The following is a 22,028-nucleotide window of genomic DNA, read 5'->3' as shown; positions in this document are numbered from 1 at the left end:
TGATGTTTTTTTTAAATTGTGAGGGATAACATATAGCTATGTATGTTTAGCACATTGCTATGCAGTAAAAGGTTAATACATTTTAATTTCCTCCCTTTCCTTGCCCTCCATCGAGTACTCACTTCTTACCTTCGTGTGGCTGTCATGGCCCTACTATGTGCTAAGATTATTTGTATGCATAGTACCTCCTAACTAGATGGAGAAATTGAGAACAGGAAAAGAATTTAGTCACCTTTGTATCTCCTGCAGACCCTCTTCCCATCATAGGCACTTACTGGATATTTTTTGAACAGAAGTAAATAATCAATCTTTGTATTAAAATAAAGATTCTGCCAAAAAGTTCTGAGAATCCAAGATACAATGAAAAACAGACTTGACCAGAAAAAAAAAGAAGAAAGAAAGAAAGAAAAAGAGTAGCATTTTAAAATCACTTTCAAGTCATAACTATCAGAAAATTCAGAATTATGACTCCCTGTCCTGCTATAACCTTTTCACATCACACATATGTAACAGAGACCATAAAAGTTAACACGACATTCGGTAGTACATGCTACAGACAGACGGCATGATGTGGTTGACTTACTGTGGCAATGGGAATCATAACTTTGCATTTCCTCACTTTTAGGCATTTGTAATAGCATCAGCTGTTATTGTGCAGTAGTGGCCCAGTTTACGCTCAGAACCAAACTGTATTTATACCTGGAATAAAGGGAAAGAAGCTACCTTTCACACGGCCTTGAAACTGCCCTTGATCTTTTGGGGTTTGCAGGTCGTTATGTACATTTTCCAAGCCACCATTTTCAGGAAGCTATTGGAATAAACGGAATATTTCCCCCTCAACATCACATTTTGCTGCATTTATCAAACACGATTTGTTTCCCATTAAAGTAAACGCTCTCAGGCAAGGGCTGCACCACCACCGCGCTGGTTGTTGACAGCACCACGTAGCTGTGGCAGGAAGCCGTGGGCTTGGGTAACGCCGGGACTTCACAGACCGTAAATAATTTCCGGTGCTCACTCAACACCTGTCCCCATGCTTTCAGAGACTTCACACATGTCACCTCAAGAAGAAGCCACCCACTCCAAGGAGATGCAGGACACGGAATCTTGGGCTGGGAGGTGAGCTGGTTTTCCATCGCCAACCCACAAGCAGAGACGTCTTACAAAGCCCCCAGCTCTGCGCCCAGGTGAGTGGCCTCCGTTCTTTAAAAGATGAGAAGAGAAGGAGCTGCACTGCCTTTCCCAGTGGCCTGTGCCTGGACTAATGACTCCGTTAGTTAGGAAATTAGGCCTTCGTTGTCACCTTCATCCTTCATTCTTGCTCCACGTCTTTTCTCACGCACACCTCTCAAGGTGGAGAAGGGACGAGACTCTATCTGCGCAGGAGCCATCGAAACCCTGCGGGGTTGCCACAGCTTTTCTCCACGCTGTCTTCACGCGTCTACATCAGTCCAGCATACCTTCTTCCCAGGCATTGTTTTCTTGCCCCTTTATCAGCCTGGCCATTTTCTCCAAGAGACATAAACAGTCACCAGAGGAGGAAGTGTGAGCTTAAGGAGTGAACTCTAAACTAATTTTGGGTCCAAGGTAGAACTTGTAAGAGTTCCCAGGAAAGTTTTTTTTTTTTTTAAAGCACTCTTCCAAATTGGTGTCAACAAAGCAAAGACAGTAGCCTGTGAACACACACACACACACATACACACACACACACACACACACACGCACACGCACATGCACATGCACGCACACGCACACGCTCCCTATGTAGACACGGAGCTATTTAAGTGCTTGTTTTTTCTGAGGATAGTCAGCTCATGATAAATGGTCACGGTACTTGGAATGTTTTAAGCTCTGCATTTTATTTTTTAATTTAGTTTACTTTAGTGAATGTCCTTTGGTCATTCCTGTCAGGGTTGCATTTTGGAAAATTGCAAGCACCTCTTTGGCAATACTTTAGAGGAAAAATCTAGGCCCATGCCAGGGTGAGGGCCAAGCAGGCAGCCGGTCCCTGTGAATGAGACAGTGAGGTCAGTGTGGGGTTGGTTTTGCAGGGGTTGGGGGAGGTGGGGAAGGGGTAGAATTATTCACTAAAATAAAATGCCCTTGATGTTTGTAAGAGCTTTCAGAAGTACAGAGATTTTCTCAGTAATCCAACCTCAGAGGGGCGTGTGCCTAGCAGGTACGTTGATACAAGACATCTTTTTGCAGGACATCTTGGGAAGGGTGAGACTGGGAGAAAGTTGGGGATTTCAGCTCCACCAGTAAAATGACCTGACGTGTCAATATTCTTTCATTCCCAGGTGGTAGCATGTACAACGAGCGAGTGTTTTCTGTAGGGTATATAAAATCTAGATGAAAGATTAAAATTTTTCTAAGAAATTTGACAAACATCAAGTTTTCCCATTCCATTCATTGGGGGGTCTTTAAAGCACAAACACTGAATCCAAGTGTCTAAAACTTGGCTGAGGCGATTTGGCTCTGGTTAGGGATATAGTGATTATTCTTTTTTAAAAAAATTTTTAAAAATTTTATCTTTTATTGTTAGTTTCAGGTGTACAGAACAATGCAATAGTTATCCTTTTCACCCTCACAAAGTAACAACCCCCCTCTCCCCATGTATTGCCCTCCCACCCCTGATATCATGCTTGTCTATTACAATTCCATTGACTCCATTCCCACTCTCTACTCCATGTCCCGTGACTATATGTATATATAATTATAGTTGACATACAATATTATTCAACATCAGCTCATAGTGACTATTCTTAATAGTCTCTGCTCTGGTCCCTTATCCTGGAGGGACCAGGCAAACCTCTGAGCAAGAGGGGTTAAGCTCTTGTACCCAGGAGTCATAGTAAATGGACTGCACTTGCCTGTTCATTTAAGTATTTCTAATGCTACTTTCTTTTAAAGCCACAAAAATCTCTGAAGGAGTTTACTGTGGTACACTCAGGATAAGGGATTATATTACGGCCATGTGGGTTTACCATTTACATACTGTTTCCAGAGTTCGACATCTTGAAATAAAGGCATATAATCGGTGAGATTAAAAAAGAAAAAGTCAAAAAGAGAGTTCACCAGTCACATAGTGGGAAAGGGGTAAGGGTGGCTAGAAACAATTTTATTGGGGATATGTGGAAAGATGGGGCCGGATTAGATTTGGCTGAGTGACAGAAAAGCCAAAGTAATGTGGGCTTACATGAGAGAGTTTATTTCTTTCTCATGTAAAGGTCCAAGGTGAGGCAGTCTAGGCTGAGATAGTGGCCCCATGATCATCTTGGCTCCTTCTATCTTGTCTGTCTGTCAATCTTAGCTTGTGCCTCATGGTCCAAAATGGCTGCTCAAGCTCCAGCAATCACATCAACCTACCAATCAGCTGGAAAAGGGAAAAAACTGCACACTACACTTTCTCAAACATCCTATTTGCCAGAAGTTAATTTATAGCTGTGCCTGGTTGCAAGGGAATCAGGGGGATATAGGTTCTATTCTGAGAAACCTCATGCCCAGCTAAAAATCAGAAGTTCCGTTACTAAAAAGAGGCACAAGAGGTAGTCTGGATACCCATTCTTAAGGAGAAAGAAATGCTTTCCTGAAACGTACCTGTAAGTTATAACCATACTAGAGTTCATTTCATTAAAATTTGAAGTTAACAACAATATTAGTAATTTACTCGTTTGTCCTTACTCAGAGGGAATGACTTTGAGAATTAAAATGGTTGTCCTCTGCAATCTCCCTCCACCCCTCCTTGGCAGACCTGCCTCAACAGGGATGCTGTCCTGTGGACCAGCCATCAAAAGGCACCTACTATCCACCGTACCTCCGTAACCCCTCCCTTGCGCTGTGGACTTGGGCGACCCTCCAGGCTGTTTGAGGCACAGTTTCCCTTGAGCAAAAAGTTCACAGTAATGCCAACCTCAAAGGTGAAATGTTGAGCTCGAGGGGGCTAGGTGAATGTGCCTGTTCTCTGAGCCCTCACATCACCCTCAACCTAATGAATGCAGAGCCAATAGTAATAACAAACATCAGAATCTCTGTGCAGGCCCTGTGGGAAGCCCCCCGCCGTGTAATCCACATGGTGGTCCATGTTCGATAGACTAAGAAATGTGCTCTAGCCACCCAGCTGGGCAGTGGCAGTCAGGACCCCAGCCTAATTCTGATGATTTCTGAAGCCTGAGAATGGAAGCTCTTCGTTGGGCAAAAAATGTCAAACTTGGGTACAATGTCTCTTGTCACTTTCCAAACCCGTAAAAGATGTCAAAACTTGCACAATTTTCTCAGCTCCTCTTAGAGGTGATAAAGAACAAAGTCTTACAGTCTTGTGGAGCGTATGGCAGTACCTGTGAATGGCTCAGGATGGCGTGTTTATAAATCTGACATCGGGGATGAGACAAGGATAATTGCTGCTTCCCTTTGTGCTTTAAAATCCTAATTTAGGATAACCAGCCATTTTTAAAGAGAACCTGTGCCTGGTGCAGCCATTTTTTCCAGCTCACTGGCGTCTCCTCATGTTAATCAGGGGACGCAGGTTTTCTCATGCCCCTCAGAAATCCACCTGAATAGGCCATTGTACCCGGGCATCTGTGAGTAGCCAGTCTACCCAGCCTGCTTTCTCATCCTCTGCCCTCATGTGCAGGCACTGGGGTGGGTTCATTCCTGACGTGGTGCTAGTTCTCCAGCTCAGAGCATAGCGAGGCCTCTGTCTTCCTTTGATCATCGGTGTCTTGCTGTGACCTGGAGCCCCAGAGGGAAGTATTTCTCCCCACACCCATTCTCTGTCCAGGCACGTAATTCCTGCCAATCTCAGGAAGCTGGCTGCAGAGAGAATGCGGGCCCTACGGCAATGGCCAGGGGGAAGGAAAAAGGCACCCAGCTTGGCATGAGCAAGCCTGTGAAGCAGAAGCCCTGTTTGCTTGTGCCCAGCAAGATGGCTGCCGATTCCGCCTCTGTTCAAAGATGCTAAGCCCCAAAGGCCATGGGGCTCCTGCGAAGGATCATCTTAGCTGGGGCCCTTTAGCTGGGTTTTCTGCCTGGATACAGGAAAATAAGACAAAGAAAAGAATTTTTCTTTGCTTTCTGGGTCTGGACTCCACAGCTTTTTCAGATACACTTTGGAAATAAAGTCATTCAGGCTCCAAGGACACTTCAGTGCCCCTTCCTTCCGGCCACCGCCTATTCTTAGACCCTACTTTTCTGACAATCAGAGAGAAGGGGCTTGCCCTGCACAGTGCCCAGGTCACACTGGGGGCCTGGCAGATGTGTGCAGCACGGAACCGAAGGCCGAGTGGCTGGGAGCAGGCCATGCCCACGGAGCAGAGCTGTGCAGCTGTCATCCGGGCTGAACCTCTATCTCAAACTGCGCGAGTTTGTCTGTGGGACTGTAGACATCTCCGTCTCCACCTAGACACCAGCTTCTGCCAAAGGGCAACCAGGCCTTAAGGGTTAGGCTGGATTTCTGCTGGAGACTTTTGGCTTCCGAAAAAGATGGGTTACGTGGTCCGTTACCTTCTCAGCCTTTGATGCAAGGACTGTCCCCACTTTATGAGTCCCATGAGAACACCATCCTCCAGCCTAAACTCAGGACTTTAGCAAGCAAGACCAGGAGAGATGGGTGACCGTGCTCCATGCTGACGTACCCAGCGGAATCCAGCTGAGTGTCCCAGACAGGAGGGGTCCTCTTCCCCCTCAGTCCCAGCAGGGCACGCCACCCCCTACACTGCCCACAGCTTTGCCCATCACCAGCCGAGTGACCTTGGGCAGGTTACTGATCTCTTGTGCCCCCGTCTATAAAAGTAACAGCATCCATCTCATAAGATTGCAGAGAGGGTTAAATGAGATGATGCAAGTGAAGGGCCGAATGCAATGCTTGGTCCATGGATGCGTGCACCAAATAGTCATTCTCATTATTCCGGTATCCACAGCACATCCGTCTCTGGCTGATTACCTAGAGCTATGGTTAGCCTTGAGCATGTTTCCTTAGGAAGGAAGGACATATGCTTAAGTAAATCAGGCAGGTTTAGGACTGGAGTCCCTACTAAGGATCAAAGGGGATGACAGATGAGAGAGAAGTAGCATAGTCATCATGCCTGGGGTCATGGAGCAGGACACTGGGCTTTGAGGCCTCACCGGCCAAAACGCGTGTGACTTCTCTCATCCATTTGTTCGTTCATTCATTCATTCATTCATTCATAAAACAAACATTGTCTGAGTGCATATTGGGGACCAGGCACCGTGCTGAGTCTTGGGGATCGTGTAATGAGCAAGATGGATGCGTTCATGGAGCTTGCGTCCTAATGGAAGGATTGGGGGGAAAGAGGAGGCAGATCATGGAAAACAAACAGATAAACGACCGAGATTGTTTCACACAGTGGTTGGTTACCCGTTGCTCTGTAGCAAACCACCCCAAAACAGAGTGGCTGAAAGCCACCGTTTGTTTCTCAGGATTCTGTGATGTGGGCAGAGGTTGGTGGGGACAGCTCATCTTTGTCACGGGGCCTCAGTTGGCTCCCCGCCTTGCCTGGAAAGCTGTTGCTGGCTACTGGCTCAGCTGGGGCTGCTGGCCAGGCCCTTCGTCTCCTCCACGTGGCCTCTCCTGGCAGCTGGGTTGGGCCCCTCAAGGGGTGGTGGCCGCAGCTGGGGAGGGAGTCTTCCAAGGTGAGTGGCAGGAGGGAAGAGAAACCACCAGAGTCCAGGGAGGACAGCGAGGCACTCTCTCTGATCAGGCAACTGCAAAACCTCTCTGTACCTCCAGTTTTTGTTCACACAACGAGAGGCCTGCTCCCTTTGCCTCAAGGGCCTCTTCCAGCTAATGTTCCCAGCAGAGCTCCAGCTCTTTGGCGGCTGCGGTTTCTGGACTTGGGTCCTCTTACTGCAGTTTCTCACCTGAAGGGCAATGAAGAAGCAGAAGGCTTCCTGGATGCGTTATGAGAAATGATGCAAATGTGTTAATGAAGGAGTCCTCGTTTGTTCTCTCCGAGCTGTTTTGTGGGCCTCATTGTCAAGTACATACTGCTTGCAATAAATGTGAAGGGCAGATGCCCAAGCAAAGGCTCTTTTGAGCAAGAAGGAACATCAGTCATCAAAGAATTTTAGAAGGCACAGCTCCTCTAGTCTAGACAAGACCAACATGTAAACCGGATTCCGGTGAGCTGGTGTTACCTGATGATCGGTGGTCTGGGGAGACAATCAGAATAGAAGTTTTCTTGGGAATTTAATTAGAGCAAGATGGTTGATATGCTCCTTAAGGAGGGAGCTGAGCATTTAAAATTATACCAGATATCCTCCCCCCTCCCTCTCTCTTCGCCCCCCCCCCAAGTTATCTGTAAGGGGAGCCTTGAACCTATCAAAATGTGTGATAGGGAAGCTACATGTGTCATTTTCAACCAGTTCAAACCAGCTAGGCTACTCCCTGTGCTGAGCTGCTGGCTGTTAGCTGTCATCCCGCCTGGATGTGAGACAAGCAGGTGGATAAGAAAGACATCTCGTTAGGACCTGCAGGAACAGGCAACAGGGCGCCTATCTCCAGCACGCATCTCCTAGGCAGGCTCAGGCTTTAGCACGAAGCACCATCTTAGATGGGCTTTTTCATTTCAATGACATTTTTTTGGAAAGGTTAGAATTTAATCCTTTCCCAGGATAGAGTTATTTCTGTTGCCACTGATCCTTCTGATAAATGAAACAGGGTTTCATTTTTTTTCTCTTGCTACTGAGATATCTAATTTTATAAAAGCTTCTAACAATGTAATAATTTATTGTAGCAACAGGATGGCTAACTTGTAATGACTCGTCTACTTTCTATTAATTTTCTAAAGGAGCCTCCCCCCTCACCAAGGAGGAGCTGTGCGTGCCTTTCTCTGTGGGTTTCATTAAGACTGTTTGAAGTCATGGTGGCAAGATCATTATGATGTTTTTAAAAGATAGTGGGTTTCAAAGAGTTCTACTTAGGAGACTTAAAAAGCTTCATCATCTTAATTCCTGTCCTCTGCAACCTTTTCAGAGCTATGATCTGGATAGGCAGTAATTGCCATCATTTGCCTTACAATCTCACCCCCAACTTTTATTGTTCTCATTACTCCTACTCCCCTTCTGAAATGACACGTGTAAGAAGAAATTAAAAAATAAATCGGATCCACGCATCCTCTAAGGAATTCAGAGCCAATGTAGACATGGCTGCATCTGCATGCACAAAACAACGGGGTAATTACATCCATTCTTACAAAGGGGAGAAACTGAGGCAGAAGATGTTTGTGATTAGGGGTCTAGCTTAGCTAATAATTTCTTCCAGTCACGACATGGCTATGCCAGGAGTAGGGGCCATTTGGAGATGTCCCCAGCTCCGAAGGATGGGGACAGAGGGGAAGAAGGAAAAAGGAGGCCCATCCTGAGCCTCAGAGGCAGGACTGGGGCTTTCTGCTAAGACGGAGGATGGGGGAGGCTCGTTGGAGCCAGCTAGTTTTGGAAACAACGCAGTAATTCTCACAAGCTCCTCAACTTGACCTTGATTTACAAAGAAGTGTTATATTTTCATTATAATCATTTCATTCTGTGACTGAAACTTCTAAAGCTTCCATTTTACAGAGACATTAAGTCAGGACCCAATGATGTCAATTAACTTGTCCAAGCTCATAAAGAAAGACCCCAAGTTAGAGTGAAAGTCGTGAGATGCCTAGTCCTTGGCTCACCCGAGTCTGTCTGCCTGTCCTGGTTGCTGTTAACGAAAGAAAGGTGGTTGGCGTGCATTGTGTGGACCAGGGGGCCTCTTCTGCCCCCACTGGGCCCTGTGTTTATCACATCCGGGTATTCTGTAGCAGATACTTTGTTGCTTAAGCCAAGTTTGAAACCCATTCAGGGTACATTATTTTATAGGCCTGACCTAGACCTAAGACTTTTGATAATGGAGTAGATCGGCTCCCTTGGCCATTTCTTAAAAGGGGTGGGGGTTGGGGTGGGGGGAACACAGTACAATATGGGGGGGGGACACAGTACAAGAAATCAGCTTTTTTTTTTGTAGAAAGACATTCTTTTGACAAAATTCAAAAGAATCATAGAGATTACAGGGAAATTTCCTTTTAGCTTCTCAGGAAATTTTTTTTTTTTTAAATTGCAGGTAGGGTCGTGTTGCAGGAAAATCATAGTTGAGGGAGACCCTCTCCACTGTGCCCGCTTCCTTAACAATGCCGTGTACCCTTTCTGACAGATACGCCATTGATGCTGTTAGAGCTCCTCAGCCCAGCCTGATTATCTGCTTCTCTACCCACACTCTGCTCCAAGTAATGGTTTCACTGGGTGAGCACCTTGGCAATGCCCTGCGGTGGGCTCCATGCACGGTGCCATCTTTTCACTTCCCTAACCATCTTTTTGCAATCTGCTTTTAGAGCCGGCCGCCTCTGATTCAGAGCTCTGCGCTCCGAGCAGTGGGCTGGGACGGTCCTCCCCAAAGTTGGTAGCCATATGCTTTTCCATTTGGGGCGCTGGAAGTTTCCACTTCAGTAGTTCCCTTATTTAAGATGATAGGATCTGGAAAGAATTTTTTGAATGAGAGCGCGCAGGAGAAGTAAAAGGTACTTTTGTTGTGCAGTGTTATTTTCGCCCCTTAAAACACACACACACACACACTCAGACGCACACAGCGAACCGTCCTGGAAACCCATGAGCTTGAGTCTTAGCCAAGGACTGTGCTGGTAGGAGCCCTTCCTATCCGAAAGGGACCGCTGCTTAATAGTCGTATTCATGGAAGTTAAAATTAAATTTCTGTGTGTTGATGTAAAGCCAGCTTTCCCCTCAGGGCTATTTACTTTTAAAAATCTGAAATAGTCAGGGGTCCACAGCGTGGGCCGTAATGTAAGCGGACTGGGGTCTGCACTCCGAGCAAAGCCGCCTTTGTGCCCGGCTCTGCCGTGTAATGCCCTCCAGGAGAAACCTGGCAGCAGGCTCACTTCCCCTTCCACACGTGGCAAGCTCAGGCAGTTTTCAGACTCGCCCACAAGAGCAGTTGTTCAGGGTTTCCATACCTAGAGGTGAAGACGATAACACACAGCGCTGTCCCTGATAGCCACTATAGGAGCGCGAGGGGAGGTCCTGGCAGAGCTGGTCCTGTGTGCTTTTCCTTCGTGGCCGAAGGTCGGGATTGATACCGGGCTTTTTTAATGAAACAATTTTTAAAAATTGAAAAGCAAAAGAGGAGCAGGCCATTTCTAATCATGCCAACAAATACAGCTAGGAAACAGCACCTAGTCTTATACATGCAAAAGTTTAAAATCTGGATGTTTAAGAAGAAGTAGAAGACAGTAAGTAGTAGTAGTAAGTAGTTGTACTAAGTGGTAGAAGAAGACATTGTCTTCTCAGCTCCCTTGGTTAGAGTAAAGGAGTAAGCAAGACTCCTTAAAATGCTGTTGAAAAACCCAAAATCCTTTCAGCTCTGGGATGAGTAGCCAGAGCAGTGGGAGAAGCAAGCTGGATCTAGCAGACCCCCCTCCTTTGCAACCCCAGCCAACCCCCCATGTAGCAGTGGGATATCTTTCAAGCTTGAGTCTTACTTGGTTTCCATGCTTGACTTTTTAATTTTTACCCGGAAGAAACCTGTACAGATAATGAGAAGACTGGCCCCTCGCTCAGAAGCAAGCCATGCTTATTTCTCCCTTCGCAAATATTCATTAAGACATTTAACAGATTACCTATTGGGTATCAGGCAGTGTGAGAATAATGTATTGATGATCAAGTGTAAATTGACCTCCTCCTGTTAGGGAGAAGCACGTTTCAATTTTTCTTGAAGAATGTATCAAATTTTAACAATCCTCGTAATAACTAAATGCTATCCACCTGCCGATTGTATTACTCCATTGCCGTAGAGTGTGGAATTCTAGATTATCACCCATGGCTTCTCCCTTGAGATGCGCCCACGTGGGGGTCGCATTTGTACGTCTGTCCACAGTCTTCAGCCTGCAGCCTGGGCAAAGATTTGCACGAAGGAAAAAGAAACCTCTCTTGGGGTTTCTGCCTCCACAGAACCCAGGTTTGTTGTCCATGTTTTATCCGGGACTCGAGCTAAGAGGGAAAGAAGGAGGCCTTTTGGAGGCTGACTCTCTCTTCCTTTGTTCATGTGGGATCCATGAGTAATTGACGCCTTGTACATAAGACTGACCTCCACTTTTTCAGGCAAATTGAACCAAGTCGGAGCTGTAAAGCAGGACCATAAATCAGCTCGGTAACAATGGCAAAGTTCTTGAAAGCCCCGAAAAGCCCCGTGTGCATTCCTCCTAGTTAATGAGCAACCAGGTAGAGCCCACGTCGCTGGCGTGGTGGAGGCCAAGTTAGAGCCAGAAGATGGATATGCGAAAATCAGTCACCCAGGAACATCTAAGCCGCCCAGAGAAACACAGCCGACTTCAAAGGCCTCCTGTGCCTTCTCCTACGCAGCGCTCTGCTGGCGGAATAACTCGGGGAAAAGAGCAGCTGGAGCTTTCATGAAACCAGATGCTAGAACACATTTTGTGCACACTGTTATCAAAGGGAACTTTCTCTTAAACATTGTCTTTAAATCTTCCCCTTGGTGTTGTCCCGATTCCCTATGACACGATGGGAAATGCTGGCGGCCTCCTCTTCTCAAAGCTTGGAGGACCTGAAGTTATCTCGCTCGCCCATTTGCTGTGACTCACAGGCGAATCCTAACAACCCGATTCCTTCTTCAGCCATGAGGGCAGGGAGAGACCCCCACAGGCTTTCATGGTAAATGAATCCAAAGTAGATTCTTGCTGATGGGCTGAAACTCTGTACGAACTTTTCTTTCCCTGTGAGATGAGACGCCCCAAGCCTCTGAAACAGAGAGAGGGAAAATCAAAGATCAAAATCATTTGATGTCGTGTGTGTGTGTGTGTGTGTGTGGGGGGGGGTCTGTGTGTGTAATTCTGGTTTATTGGTCTTCTCTCATCGCATTTTGTGGGCTTATATATGAGCCTTGTGACCTTAAATTCTTTCACTTTTCTTTTTAGAAAGAATCCCGATGCACTAATTAGCATCTGGGCACACTAGTTCTCCAATGACATCGGTAGCTGGAGATGCCCATTCAATAATAATCAAAGATCCATGTAGATTTTTTTTAAAGATTTTTTATTGGGGTATTGGGGGGGAAGGGAACAGTGCTGGGGAATTGGGGGAAGGGGAACAGACAAGTTGCTGTCCTTTTGTTCTTCAGTCTAGCTGTGGAGGACGTTGCTTCACTGGCCCAAGTTGGCACCATCATTGCGCTCTTCCTGGGTGAGGCAGATCAGTCGCCGGCTTCTGGACGGCCGCTCACAGCGGCTGCTGGCTGCTCATGCTGGCTGCTGACTACACGGTAGCCCATGGCAACCCACTGCAGCAGGGGCTGCAGCCCATGCCGTGGCTGGCTACTCCCAGCAGCCCAGCTCCAGGATGAGCTGTTGTTCAGCATCTTAGCTGCAGAGGGCAGTGTCACTGGCCCTCATATGTGGAATCCGAACCGGGGCCCTCTGGCGTCCCAAGCTAGCTCTTAACCATCGCGCCACTCGGCCGGCCCCATGTAGATTTTTTTGGCTCTTCAGAGAAACAAAGCAACACCCTCAAAAGTATGTATCATATTTGAGAAAAAGTATATACCTAGAGTTGTATTGATTTAATAAGATTAAGAAAATGTGTTCCATAGTCCTACTTTTTAAATGCATGACTCTCATCAGGTGTTGCTGTTTACTAAGGTACCACACTTTTACTCAGCTCCCCACAGTTCTGTGTTGCACGTGACATGCCAAGTTGTATGGCAAAGGTCCGTTAGCATCTTCAGCTGTGAGTCACGCCCTTTCTGTCTGTGCCACCCCATGGCCAGCACGTGGAGATGGTTGGGGCCAGTGCTGCAGCTGCCACTGCCTGTGGGCTGGCTGTTCCCCGAGCTGCTCGAGCTTAGCCCTCAGCCCAAAGCGTCTGCTCCTCTTTCTCACCTCATGGAAAATCATTCTCAAAACCCTCTAATCCGGCGTGGCTCACACAGGCATTCAGGAAAGTTTACTTCCCCTAAAAAAGATACTTAACCTGGGGTCCCTGGACCCTAGAAATTGCACAAGTGGGTTTTGTGGCAGCAAACCACCCCTTGAGGTCAAGTGCACAGTTTTGTATGTGCAGAGATTCCTCTTGGTGGGGAGTGGGCTAGTAGCTCTCAACGGATCCTCAGAGGGGTCTGAGCCCTGCCAAAAGTTCTTCACTGTCACTCTAACTACTGCTGGTGTCCTACCCCCAATTTCCTTGTCTTTCCCATCCACCTGATGTATTACGTTAGTGGAATCTATGGTAACACATAGAATTCTCATGTCTCGGGTCACAGGCCAGAGCCTGCCACGAGTCCACTCACCTGCAGTGTGATGTACACTCTTGTCCTTGCGCCTTCCCAGTTCCGTCTCGCATGGTCCTTCTCTGCACCTGTTCTTCCGGTCTATTCTACTTACTATCTTCCCCACATGCTGTGCTGATTTGCGTCCACACATGCCCTCTCTCACCCCTCCCCCACATTCTTATTTTTCAACTCCTCTGAAGTCAAACTGTCCCCTTAAGACTTCCTTCCATCAACCAACAGCACCCGGTCCACAAGCTCATACCATCTAAGCACGCTTTGAATTTTAATCCTAAACTCCCTCTCACAGTGTTATCTCATAGAATTAACCTTTCATGGATATGTTTTGCCATCCAAACTGGATTGTGAATTTCTTGAAGACGAAGTTTCATTCATTTGTTCATTTGTTCAGCAGACATTAACTCAGTGTCTCCTATTCACGGGCACTGAGCCTGGGTGCTGGGTTTGGGCCCCCACTACACCTGGCCCAATTCTACACACAGAGAACATACAACATACTTAGTGAACACGGAAGGAAGGAAGGAAGGAAGGAAGGAAGGAAGGAAGGAAGGAAGGAAGGAAGGAAGGAAGGAAGGAAGGAAGGAAGGAAGGAAGGAAGGAAGGAAAGAAGGAAGGAAGGAAGGTAGGAAGGAATTTGGGTTAAACCAAGCCATTTCAGGAGTGCTTGCGAACCTCTGAAAAGAATGCACAGCCGGGGTTTCTCTGGGTTTCTGGAACCGAAGCACAACATTGAGGCATGGTGGTTCTTAAAATGTAACCTGGAAAGGCTCAGTAAGCCCCAAGCAGCAATTTCTTTCCACATGCAGGAGACTGCTTCCTGCTGACTCTGCACCACTCATGGCAGGTTTCTGGCTTTGCTGGCTCTCCTTGGCTTTTCCTTTCCTGGGGATGGCTGAGTGAGAACAGAATCAAAGTCCACCTTTTCATCAGCGCTTGTAACCTGCAGTGGGGAAAGAAAAAGAAAACACCAATCCTTTCTCCGCACCGGAGCTTTCTGGCATTCGCGCCCCTCAGGGCCAGCTGCTAAACCAATGTTTCTGACCGGTGCTTGTTCCTAAGAAGCCCACCTCTGGGAATGGGGGGTGGCGGGGACAGGCGGCTACGCAGGTTGTGGGTCACGTTTGCACACCTCCCGGCGGGCACAGGAACTGGGTGCTGGGTGCTCATGGTGTGCAGAGATGCCTGTGAAAGCTCCTGAGTGTTTGTCTTGGCTCCATGGACAGCTGATCTTCTGCCACAAGAGCTGGCCAGGCCGTTCGCTTGGTTTCCTCAGTCCTGCATCTTGGTTTGGGACGGGTTCTGCTGCTTTGCTCCTTTCGAAGGAGAGGGAACACAGCCCCTGAGACGTATGGGTGGTGGCTGGCAAGGCTCAGCCCAGAAAGCCACATCCCGGAGGCTTGCGGGCTGGCCTCCTTTGCCCAGGCCTCCTCTTCGCTGCAAACCAGAGCCCTGGCTTGGCTCAGAAGGCCCCAGAGTCTGCTGTTATTCCTCCCACCTCCTGCTGTCTCCCGCCAGTACAAATAAGAGAGGGAACCAGCCGACCTGGATGCTGGACCTCCCTCCAGACACCTTTGTGTGTGCTGGGGGAGGCTGTATGCATTTCAGCGTATCTGTTACACCTTGGACTTGATTTCGCGTGATTTTTTTTCCCCAGAAGTCTTCCTCCAGAGGGGCTGTACAGCTACCTTCAAAACAGTATACTTAAGGGCCGGCCGAGTGGCTCAGTTGGTTAAGAGCTCGCTCAAGAGTTTGAGCTCTGAGCAACAGCAGTTCGAGTCCAGCCCGAGCTGAGCAGCCGCTGAGCTGCCAACAGGTAGCAGGATGGCTCAGCTTAAAAAAAAACAACAAAAAAAACAGTATACTTAAAATACACTGTGACACTGTTTGGTTGGGACTGCATGTTCCATGAGGAATGGGGGAAGAGTCACCTTTTACTCATTAGAAAATGGATCCTCGGCTACCTTTTTAAATTTTATTGTGGTCAAGTACGTATGCTGTAAAATTTCTCACCTTAACCATTTTAAAATGAACAATTCAGGGGCATTTAGTACATTCACAAGGTTGTGCAACCGTCACCACTATCTACTTCCAGAACATTTTTATCTAAAAAAAAGCCCCGTACCCATCCACAGTCACTCCCCCGCCCCCAACCCCTGGCAAGCACCAATCAGCTTTCTGTCTGTACGAATTTCCCTATTCTGGGTACTTTATATAAATGGAATCAGACAATATGTGCCTTTATGTCTGGCTCCTTTCACTTAGTATAATGTCTCCAAGGTTTGTCCATGTTGTGGCATGCATCAGAATTTAATGGCTGGGTCATTAGCCTGTGTTTTGGGGTTGAAGGTATTTTCTTTCCCTTGAACTTCTGTTCCTACTCCCACCTTCACTCTAGTTCAAGACCTTCTGAGGTCCTGACTCGCTGGAATTTGGTTCTTCCTACCTTGCTCCCCTGCAATCTGTCCAGCAACCCCAAAAACCTTCTCTTCATATTCCTTGAATAATTTTAATTCCCGGAATAAGAGTATCCATTGGCACTTACTTACAGGCACTGCCCCCAGGTGCTTGTAATTAACCAACTAAATGAATTTTGACTGTATAAGCGAGGGCACTGTCATCAGCCCCCAAACCTGGAGGAGCTGCCTTTTCCAGGAAGTGCCGGTATGTCTCCGCTCAGAGACAGACAGCGATCGACCCCCTCAGCCTAACTCATGGAGGGGCGCACGAATGAGTGAAAAAGGCTGTCCTAAACTCATTGGAAATCAAAAAGTGTCAGATGGTGCTGGTAGGATAATAATCATTTTAAAACAAATATTAGTACCTCCAAAGGCAATAAATAGGCGGGCCCCCTGAGCTGGGCTTTCAGTCCCTGGCAGAGCACCCGCTCCGGTCCCAGTTTGTGCTTCCCCTGAGTGTCTGGGCGAGACCCTCCATGCCTGAGGCTTCCGACTCAGAAGGCAGACGTCTTCACTTCCTGCCTCACTCTGTTCACTTTTCTCAATCACCCTGCAGTCACATGTGCCATTTACTGGAACAGAGGCACAAACTAATTCATGTGCTTGAGCTCCAGCGGCATGGCCCATGTGGCTCCACAGGCCTTAGACAAGAAAGTAAAGATTTGAGGCAAAATTGTAGCTCTCCTTACCACGTGACCCAGCAATTCCACTCCCAGGTACCTGCCTGAAAGAACTGAACACTGGGACGCAGACAGACACGTGGACCCCTGTGTTCATAGATGCGTTATTCTCAGTAGGCAACAGGCGAAAACAGCCCAGTGTCTGTAGGCAGATGAATGGATAACAAAACATGGTCTAACTGTAGGATGGAGTATTATTCAGCCTTAAAAGGAAGTACGGATACATGCTACAAAATGGATGAATCTTGGAAATATCATGCTAAGTGAAATAAACCAGACACAAAAGGACAAATACCGTATGATTTCAGCTATGTGAGCTATCTAGAGTAGGTGCAGTCATAGAGACAGAAAGTGGACTAGAGTTTACCCAGGGCCGGAGGGAGGGCGAATTGAGAGTTATTGCTTAATGGGTACAGGGTTTCTATGTGAAGTGATAAAAAAATTTTGTAAATAGTAGTGATGTTTGTGCAACGTTCTGTATGTACTTAATGCCACTGAACTGTGCATTAAAAAATGTTTAAAATGGTAAACTTTATGTTACGTATATTTTACCACAATAATAAAAAAAAATCTCGGATTCCTTTACAACCACTGGAATAAAATAAAGAAGTGTGGGTTTGCCAGAATCTTGTGGAATCCTGAGTCTCAGGTCCCCTTTGAATAGGGTCTATTGGGGGCTCCCAGCTGTTGAACCTCCTGTTTTCCTGTCCCAGCTGCTGTGCTCTGGGAGGAAAGGATCTCCGGCTTTTCCGGCTTTCTCTGAAGGGCCCCAGGCAGAGCTCAGCCCCTGCTCAGCAGACTCAGTCAGCACAGGGCACCTCCTGTCCTGGGATCAGAGTTCTGGCTGATTGTCCTGGGTAGGCCACTAAACGCGGTCCTCATTTCATTGCTAGAAATTCCCCAAGCACTTCTGCCTGTGCCTTTCTCAGGCCCTGTGGAATTTCTAAGCAGGAAACAAGGAAGTGTTGACTAAATAAGCAGCCTCACCCCCAGCTTCGTGCGCCTACCTAGGGTGACCCCTTAGACCTGGCATTGTCAGGTCTTGCTAATCCCACCAGACAGGAGGGCAGGCAGGGCCTGGACTGGGGTGAAAACGCTCCTGGTTAATGAGGCCTGAGGGAGGGGCTGGTGGTTGTTCTCAGATAACCACTGTGTGGAGCATGAGGTCGATAATCCTCAATCAACTCTAGTTTATTTGCATATCAAATCGATTTTACATGCGGAAAGCGACCCCATATACATTAAATGCTCTCTCACAGACTTCTGGGCTTCCCCAAGCCGCATACACTCCAGGCTGTTTGGGAAAGTTAGTACTAGCTTGGCTCTCCTGAAAAGTCATTTCCAGATATTTTATTTATTTTAATCTTTATTACTAATTTGTACGTAGCTGTATCATGTGCCAGGCTGTAAGCTCTTGACAAAGATTGCTGTACTGAGTCCACATTACCCTATGAGGTGGGCTGTCATTACCCCCACTTTACAGATGAGAAAACTGAGGCACGGGCCACCCTAAAGGTAATGGCACAGATACAAGGACATTTCCTAAGGGGCAGGGAGCAGACCAAACGACCCACTCTTGGTGAGGCTTAGCACCCCATTATCCCTGTTCATGTGTCCGTACAGGCCCAGGATGGCCCACTCCAGCACAGGGGGCAATGTGTCTGCTGCCTGGCTCTGTCTAAAATCCCCCTTCATTCCCTCGTCAGCCTGCTGTCCGTGGCTTCCGGTGAAACTGAGGGAGAGCGGGTGGGGCTGCTGTCCCTTCCACCTGCCCTAGAGGCCTCTCCTGGGGAGTAGATAGATGGCTGGGGGGAGGCGAGCGCTTTCTAAACAACCACGGCATTGGTACCATAAACGAGTGTCAAGTCATTGCTAAGAACAGTGCTGGAATTCCAGGGAATATAGTGTTTGAAAGCCATTTCAGGAGGTGACGAAAATGCCATTGTTTGACTCTGAATCGGGTCTGTGGATTGTCCCCGATGTCAGTTTCCTGGTGTTGATGTTGTGCTTCAGTGATGCGAGATGTTATCGTGGGGGCACTGGGTAAAGGCGCCCTCTGCACTATATTTGCAATTTCCTGTGTGTCTATAATTATTTCAAAATATAAAGGTTTTTTTTTTTTTAAACGCCATTGTTTAAGAAGCCAGGGAACTGTAGGCCCTCGCCCTGTGTTTCTCTGTGCTTCTGAGCTCACTCACGGACGGCGGACTTCTGTGGGGGCACCTGTTGTCTGTTTCAGGGCTCTGCTCGTCTCTTTCAGAGGCTAAGCCCCCTCTTGGCACCAGTTCCCCTTTTCCCTGGACTGGGGGTTCCTTTCTCTGCTCTGGAGCTGGGACAATTTAAGCCCTTTCCTTGGGCTGCAATTTCTGTGAACCTCAGGCATGGTCAGCCCTGAGACTCCCCCCTGCACCCCTCCCCCAGCACTGAGCCTGCTCCCCCCCCCCACCTCAGGCTCTTGTGAATTTGCAGGATAGTCCCCTGTTGGGCACTTGACATGTGCTAGTTCATTCCATTCTCTGAACACCAAGGAAGGATTTTGACTGGGGAAGAGTGGGTGTCTATGGGGGAGGGGAGGGGACACCCCAGGTGGAAGGACCTGTGGAAGAGAAGGCACGTAGGTGGGGCCACGTGGGCCAGTGTGAACAGTGGACCATCTGGAGACCCGCACAGAAGAGGCTGGAGGTGCACGGAGGTCAGACCCTCATGTGGAGGGCAGAGGTGCGGAGGGCAGAGGTGTAGTCGAGGCGTTCCACCAGCAGCCTCATGGTAAATACGGAAGTGAAATTCTCAGGTAAACAGCCCCTTGTCCTTCTTCGAGCTCTAACACGGGGCTGTCATCTCCCGCAGGTTTTGAAACGCCCATGGAATACTGTCTCCTATTGATGTGGCCAGCCTGCAGGGAGTGTATTTTTCATCCCAGTCTTACAACCTTTAACTACCCAGCACTCTGGCGCCTCGTGTATTTCTCTCCCCAAGTCCTGGCGTTTGGCATTGGGCCTCTTCAAGGGGCAGCAAAACACGACTTCGCATTATGACACCTACACTGGCAGAACAGAAATCCCAGGTGGGTTAGATGTGGCTGGGGTGCCTTGGGGTTTGGAGGCCATTTGTCCGTCGTTTCTGGGTTAGGGTCCCACCCCCAGAGGTCAAGAAGATGAGCCTGGAACTCCAGAGCAGGCGGGGTTAGGATGCTGCCTCACATCGTGGCATTCCCTCTGTCCATCTCAGACGTCAGGGTTTGCTATTATTTCGGAAAACCAACCTACCACCCCAAGTTCCCGTGACTGCATCCCTCCCGTTGTCCTGAGCGGCCAGGACAGCTCCCCAAAAGGAACTCGAGCGCATGCCCCTCCCAGTGGCCCCACCTTCTCCTCCACTGGAGTCTGTTCCCTGTCTTTATCTTCTCTCAGTTCTTTGATCAACTGCTAATAAGGACCCTCGCCCCCATCTCCAGCCTATTCTAGTTTTCGTGATTCCATCTCCACAGATGGCCGGGCAGCTTTTCACAGGCTGTGTTTCTGAATTTGGGCCTCCACTCTGAGCTGCCTGATTCTCACGTCGCTCGGCTGTTGGAGGATAAAAGTTAGGCTCCCCCCGCTGGAGCTCCTGTCTCAGGCCATCAGCCCCCTGAGTGCAGGGACCACAGGATTCGCGTGATGGGAGGGTGCCCATTAGAACCTGCATCTGGGACGTCCCTTAGCCGGTCACCACAGCCTTGTTCTAACACGCCGTCCGAGTCCTGTGGACACAGGCCACTGGAGGGCCAGCCACCTCCCTGCTGGGACCAGGAGACACTCAGATGTTTACAGAAGCCCTGTGGCCCCAGGAACCTGAAGGGGAGGAAAAGCAGGGATCTTGATTCAATCAGCTCAGCCTCACTAAGCAGTGGTGAGAGGAAGAAGGAAGCCGCCACACTGTGTTTTTTTTGTTGAGGTGGTGAGAGGTGGCATCACAGATAAATCACCCATAAATGTGTAGTCCTCTTGCTAGGACCCTGTGTGACTTCCCTCAGTAGCAGTGGCACTGAGTTTAGTCACACTAGCTGACAATTAGCTAGCACTCATGCGCCAGCACCGTTCTGGGTGTTTGTCATGTAGTAGCTCATTTATCCTTGCAACAACCCTATTTTACAGATGTGAAAACCGAGGCACAGAGAGGTGAAAACCGGGATTGAACCACTAGGGGATTTGAACTTACGCTCTTTGGCTCCAAGTTCCTCACTCTTAACCACTCTGCAGTGGTTCATCCTTTAATAACAATCAAATATCTGCTAAGCCCTTATTAAGTGCCAGGTACTGTGCTTTGAAATACGCATACATCACCCTGTTTAATGCTCACTCTTCTGAGGGAAGGTGTTTCTATACCTATTTCATGGGTGCAGAAACGGAGGCTCAGAGAAGTCAGCCAGCATCAATGTGGGATTCAGACTCAGGCTTCAATGCTTCATCTCCTGCATCTCATTTTGGGGTTATCCAGGCGGAAGGGCAGCTGTGAAATGCAGACTTCCTCTGGGTCCAGCTGCACTGGACCCAACGAACCCAAGCAGCCTCCTGGGAATGGACCTTTAGGCTGTCTCCTCTCTTTTTGTGTCTTGCTAATCTGGAAGGTAGCAGTGATATGTAACAGGATTGAAAGCATGCCATTCTTGTTTTCTTGCGTTTCTTTTTTTCATGAGCATCTCTATATTTAAATGAAATTGTTTGTATGTGGTTTTCTGTGCATTTGCTGGTAAGTCTTTGCTCTCGGCTTTTTGCTCTCCATGTTAAGGAAACATCCTTAAGACCATCCACAGTCCCTAACACTGCAGACTTGCTGTGCGAGGTATATGTTAATGAGGGCTTGCTGGAGGGCTGGCAGGACCCTTCTGAGTTCAAGAAGGAGCAGGGAGGGACGTCCCCTGGCAGGATTGTAAAATTGGCAGCCTGTGTTCCCTGGAAGAAAGTGATTTCCATTAGCCTAGGCACCTCTCAGGTGTCCTAACATAATATTAACAAAAATAGCAACCAGTTTTTTTGAGGATCTTCCTTGTGGCAGGCAGTATGCTAAGCATGTTGAATGCGTTATTTCCTTTGATCCACACAACATCTTGGGAAGTCAGTGCTGTTGTTGGTCCTGTTTTACAGATGAGGAAACCAAGGCACAGAGAGGTCAACTAAGCAGTCCGGGGTCACACAGCAGTGGTCAGGGTTTGAACCCAGGCTGTTACTTTCATGCCGTGCAGCCTTCCACATGGGTATTTAAGTGCTTTTCAGGCTGGTGAGCATAAGAGCAGCCTTGACCCTGGAATGTGGGCATCTTCAAGAACTCAGCCAGAAAGAACATCCTGATTTCTCCAAGGTCATGGTCACCCTTGCCAGTGACATTATTCAAAGGGGCAATGTGACATTGCTTGGTGACTGCAAAACTTTTGAAATAAGGATGGTGAGATGCCCGTTTGCCCAGGGCTCGGATTCCCCCACTCCCTTAGACCTGTTTTTGCAGGAGCTGGCTGGGAGCTTGGCTGTACTATAAAAGTTAAGAAGTTCTCATAAAGGGGGGGCT

The 22,028-nt window shown here is 48.0% G+C and overlaps 1 protein-coding gene across 2 annotated transcripts in view; it reads left to right on the top strand.

Moving 5' to 3' along the window:
• The window catches only part of ATE1 (arginyltransferase 1), a 204,543-nt gene that overhangs the window by 171,300 nt on the left and 11,215 nt on the right, over positions 1-22,028 (top strand). Inside the window, exon 12 of one of the 2 annotated variants that reach the window (XR_002124030.1) lies at positions 1,044-1,187. Coding sequence is in view for 1 of the 2 variants with exons in the window: in XM_019642926.1 (XP_019498471.1) it covers positions 1,044-1,123 (80 nt within the window). In the remaining variant the exon portion in view is untranslated. Of the gene's footprint in view, positions 1-1,043; positions 1,197-22,028 lie in introns of those variants that run through there. The other variant, XM_019642926.1, reaches the window with a different exon arrangement.

Source organism: Hipposideros armiger, unplaced genomic scaffold, assembly GCF_001890085.2.
Source record: "Hipposideros armiger isolate ML-2016 unplaced genomic scaffold, ASM189008v1 scaffold_74, whole genome shotgun sequence".
NCBI classification, from domain to species: Eukaryota; Metazoa; Chordata; class Mammalia; order Chiroptera; family Hipposideridae; genus Hipposideros; species Hipposideros armiger.
Note: the sequence above shows the minus strand (reverse complement) of the source record. Positions and strands in the feature narration are given on the sequence as shown.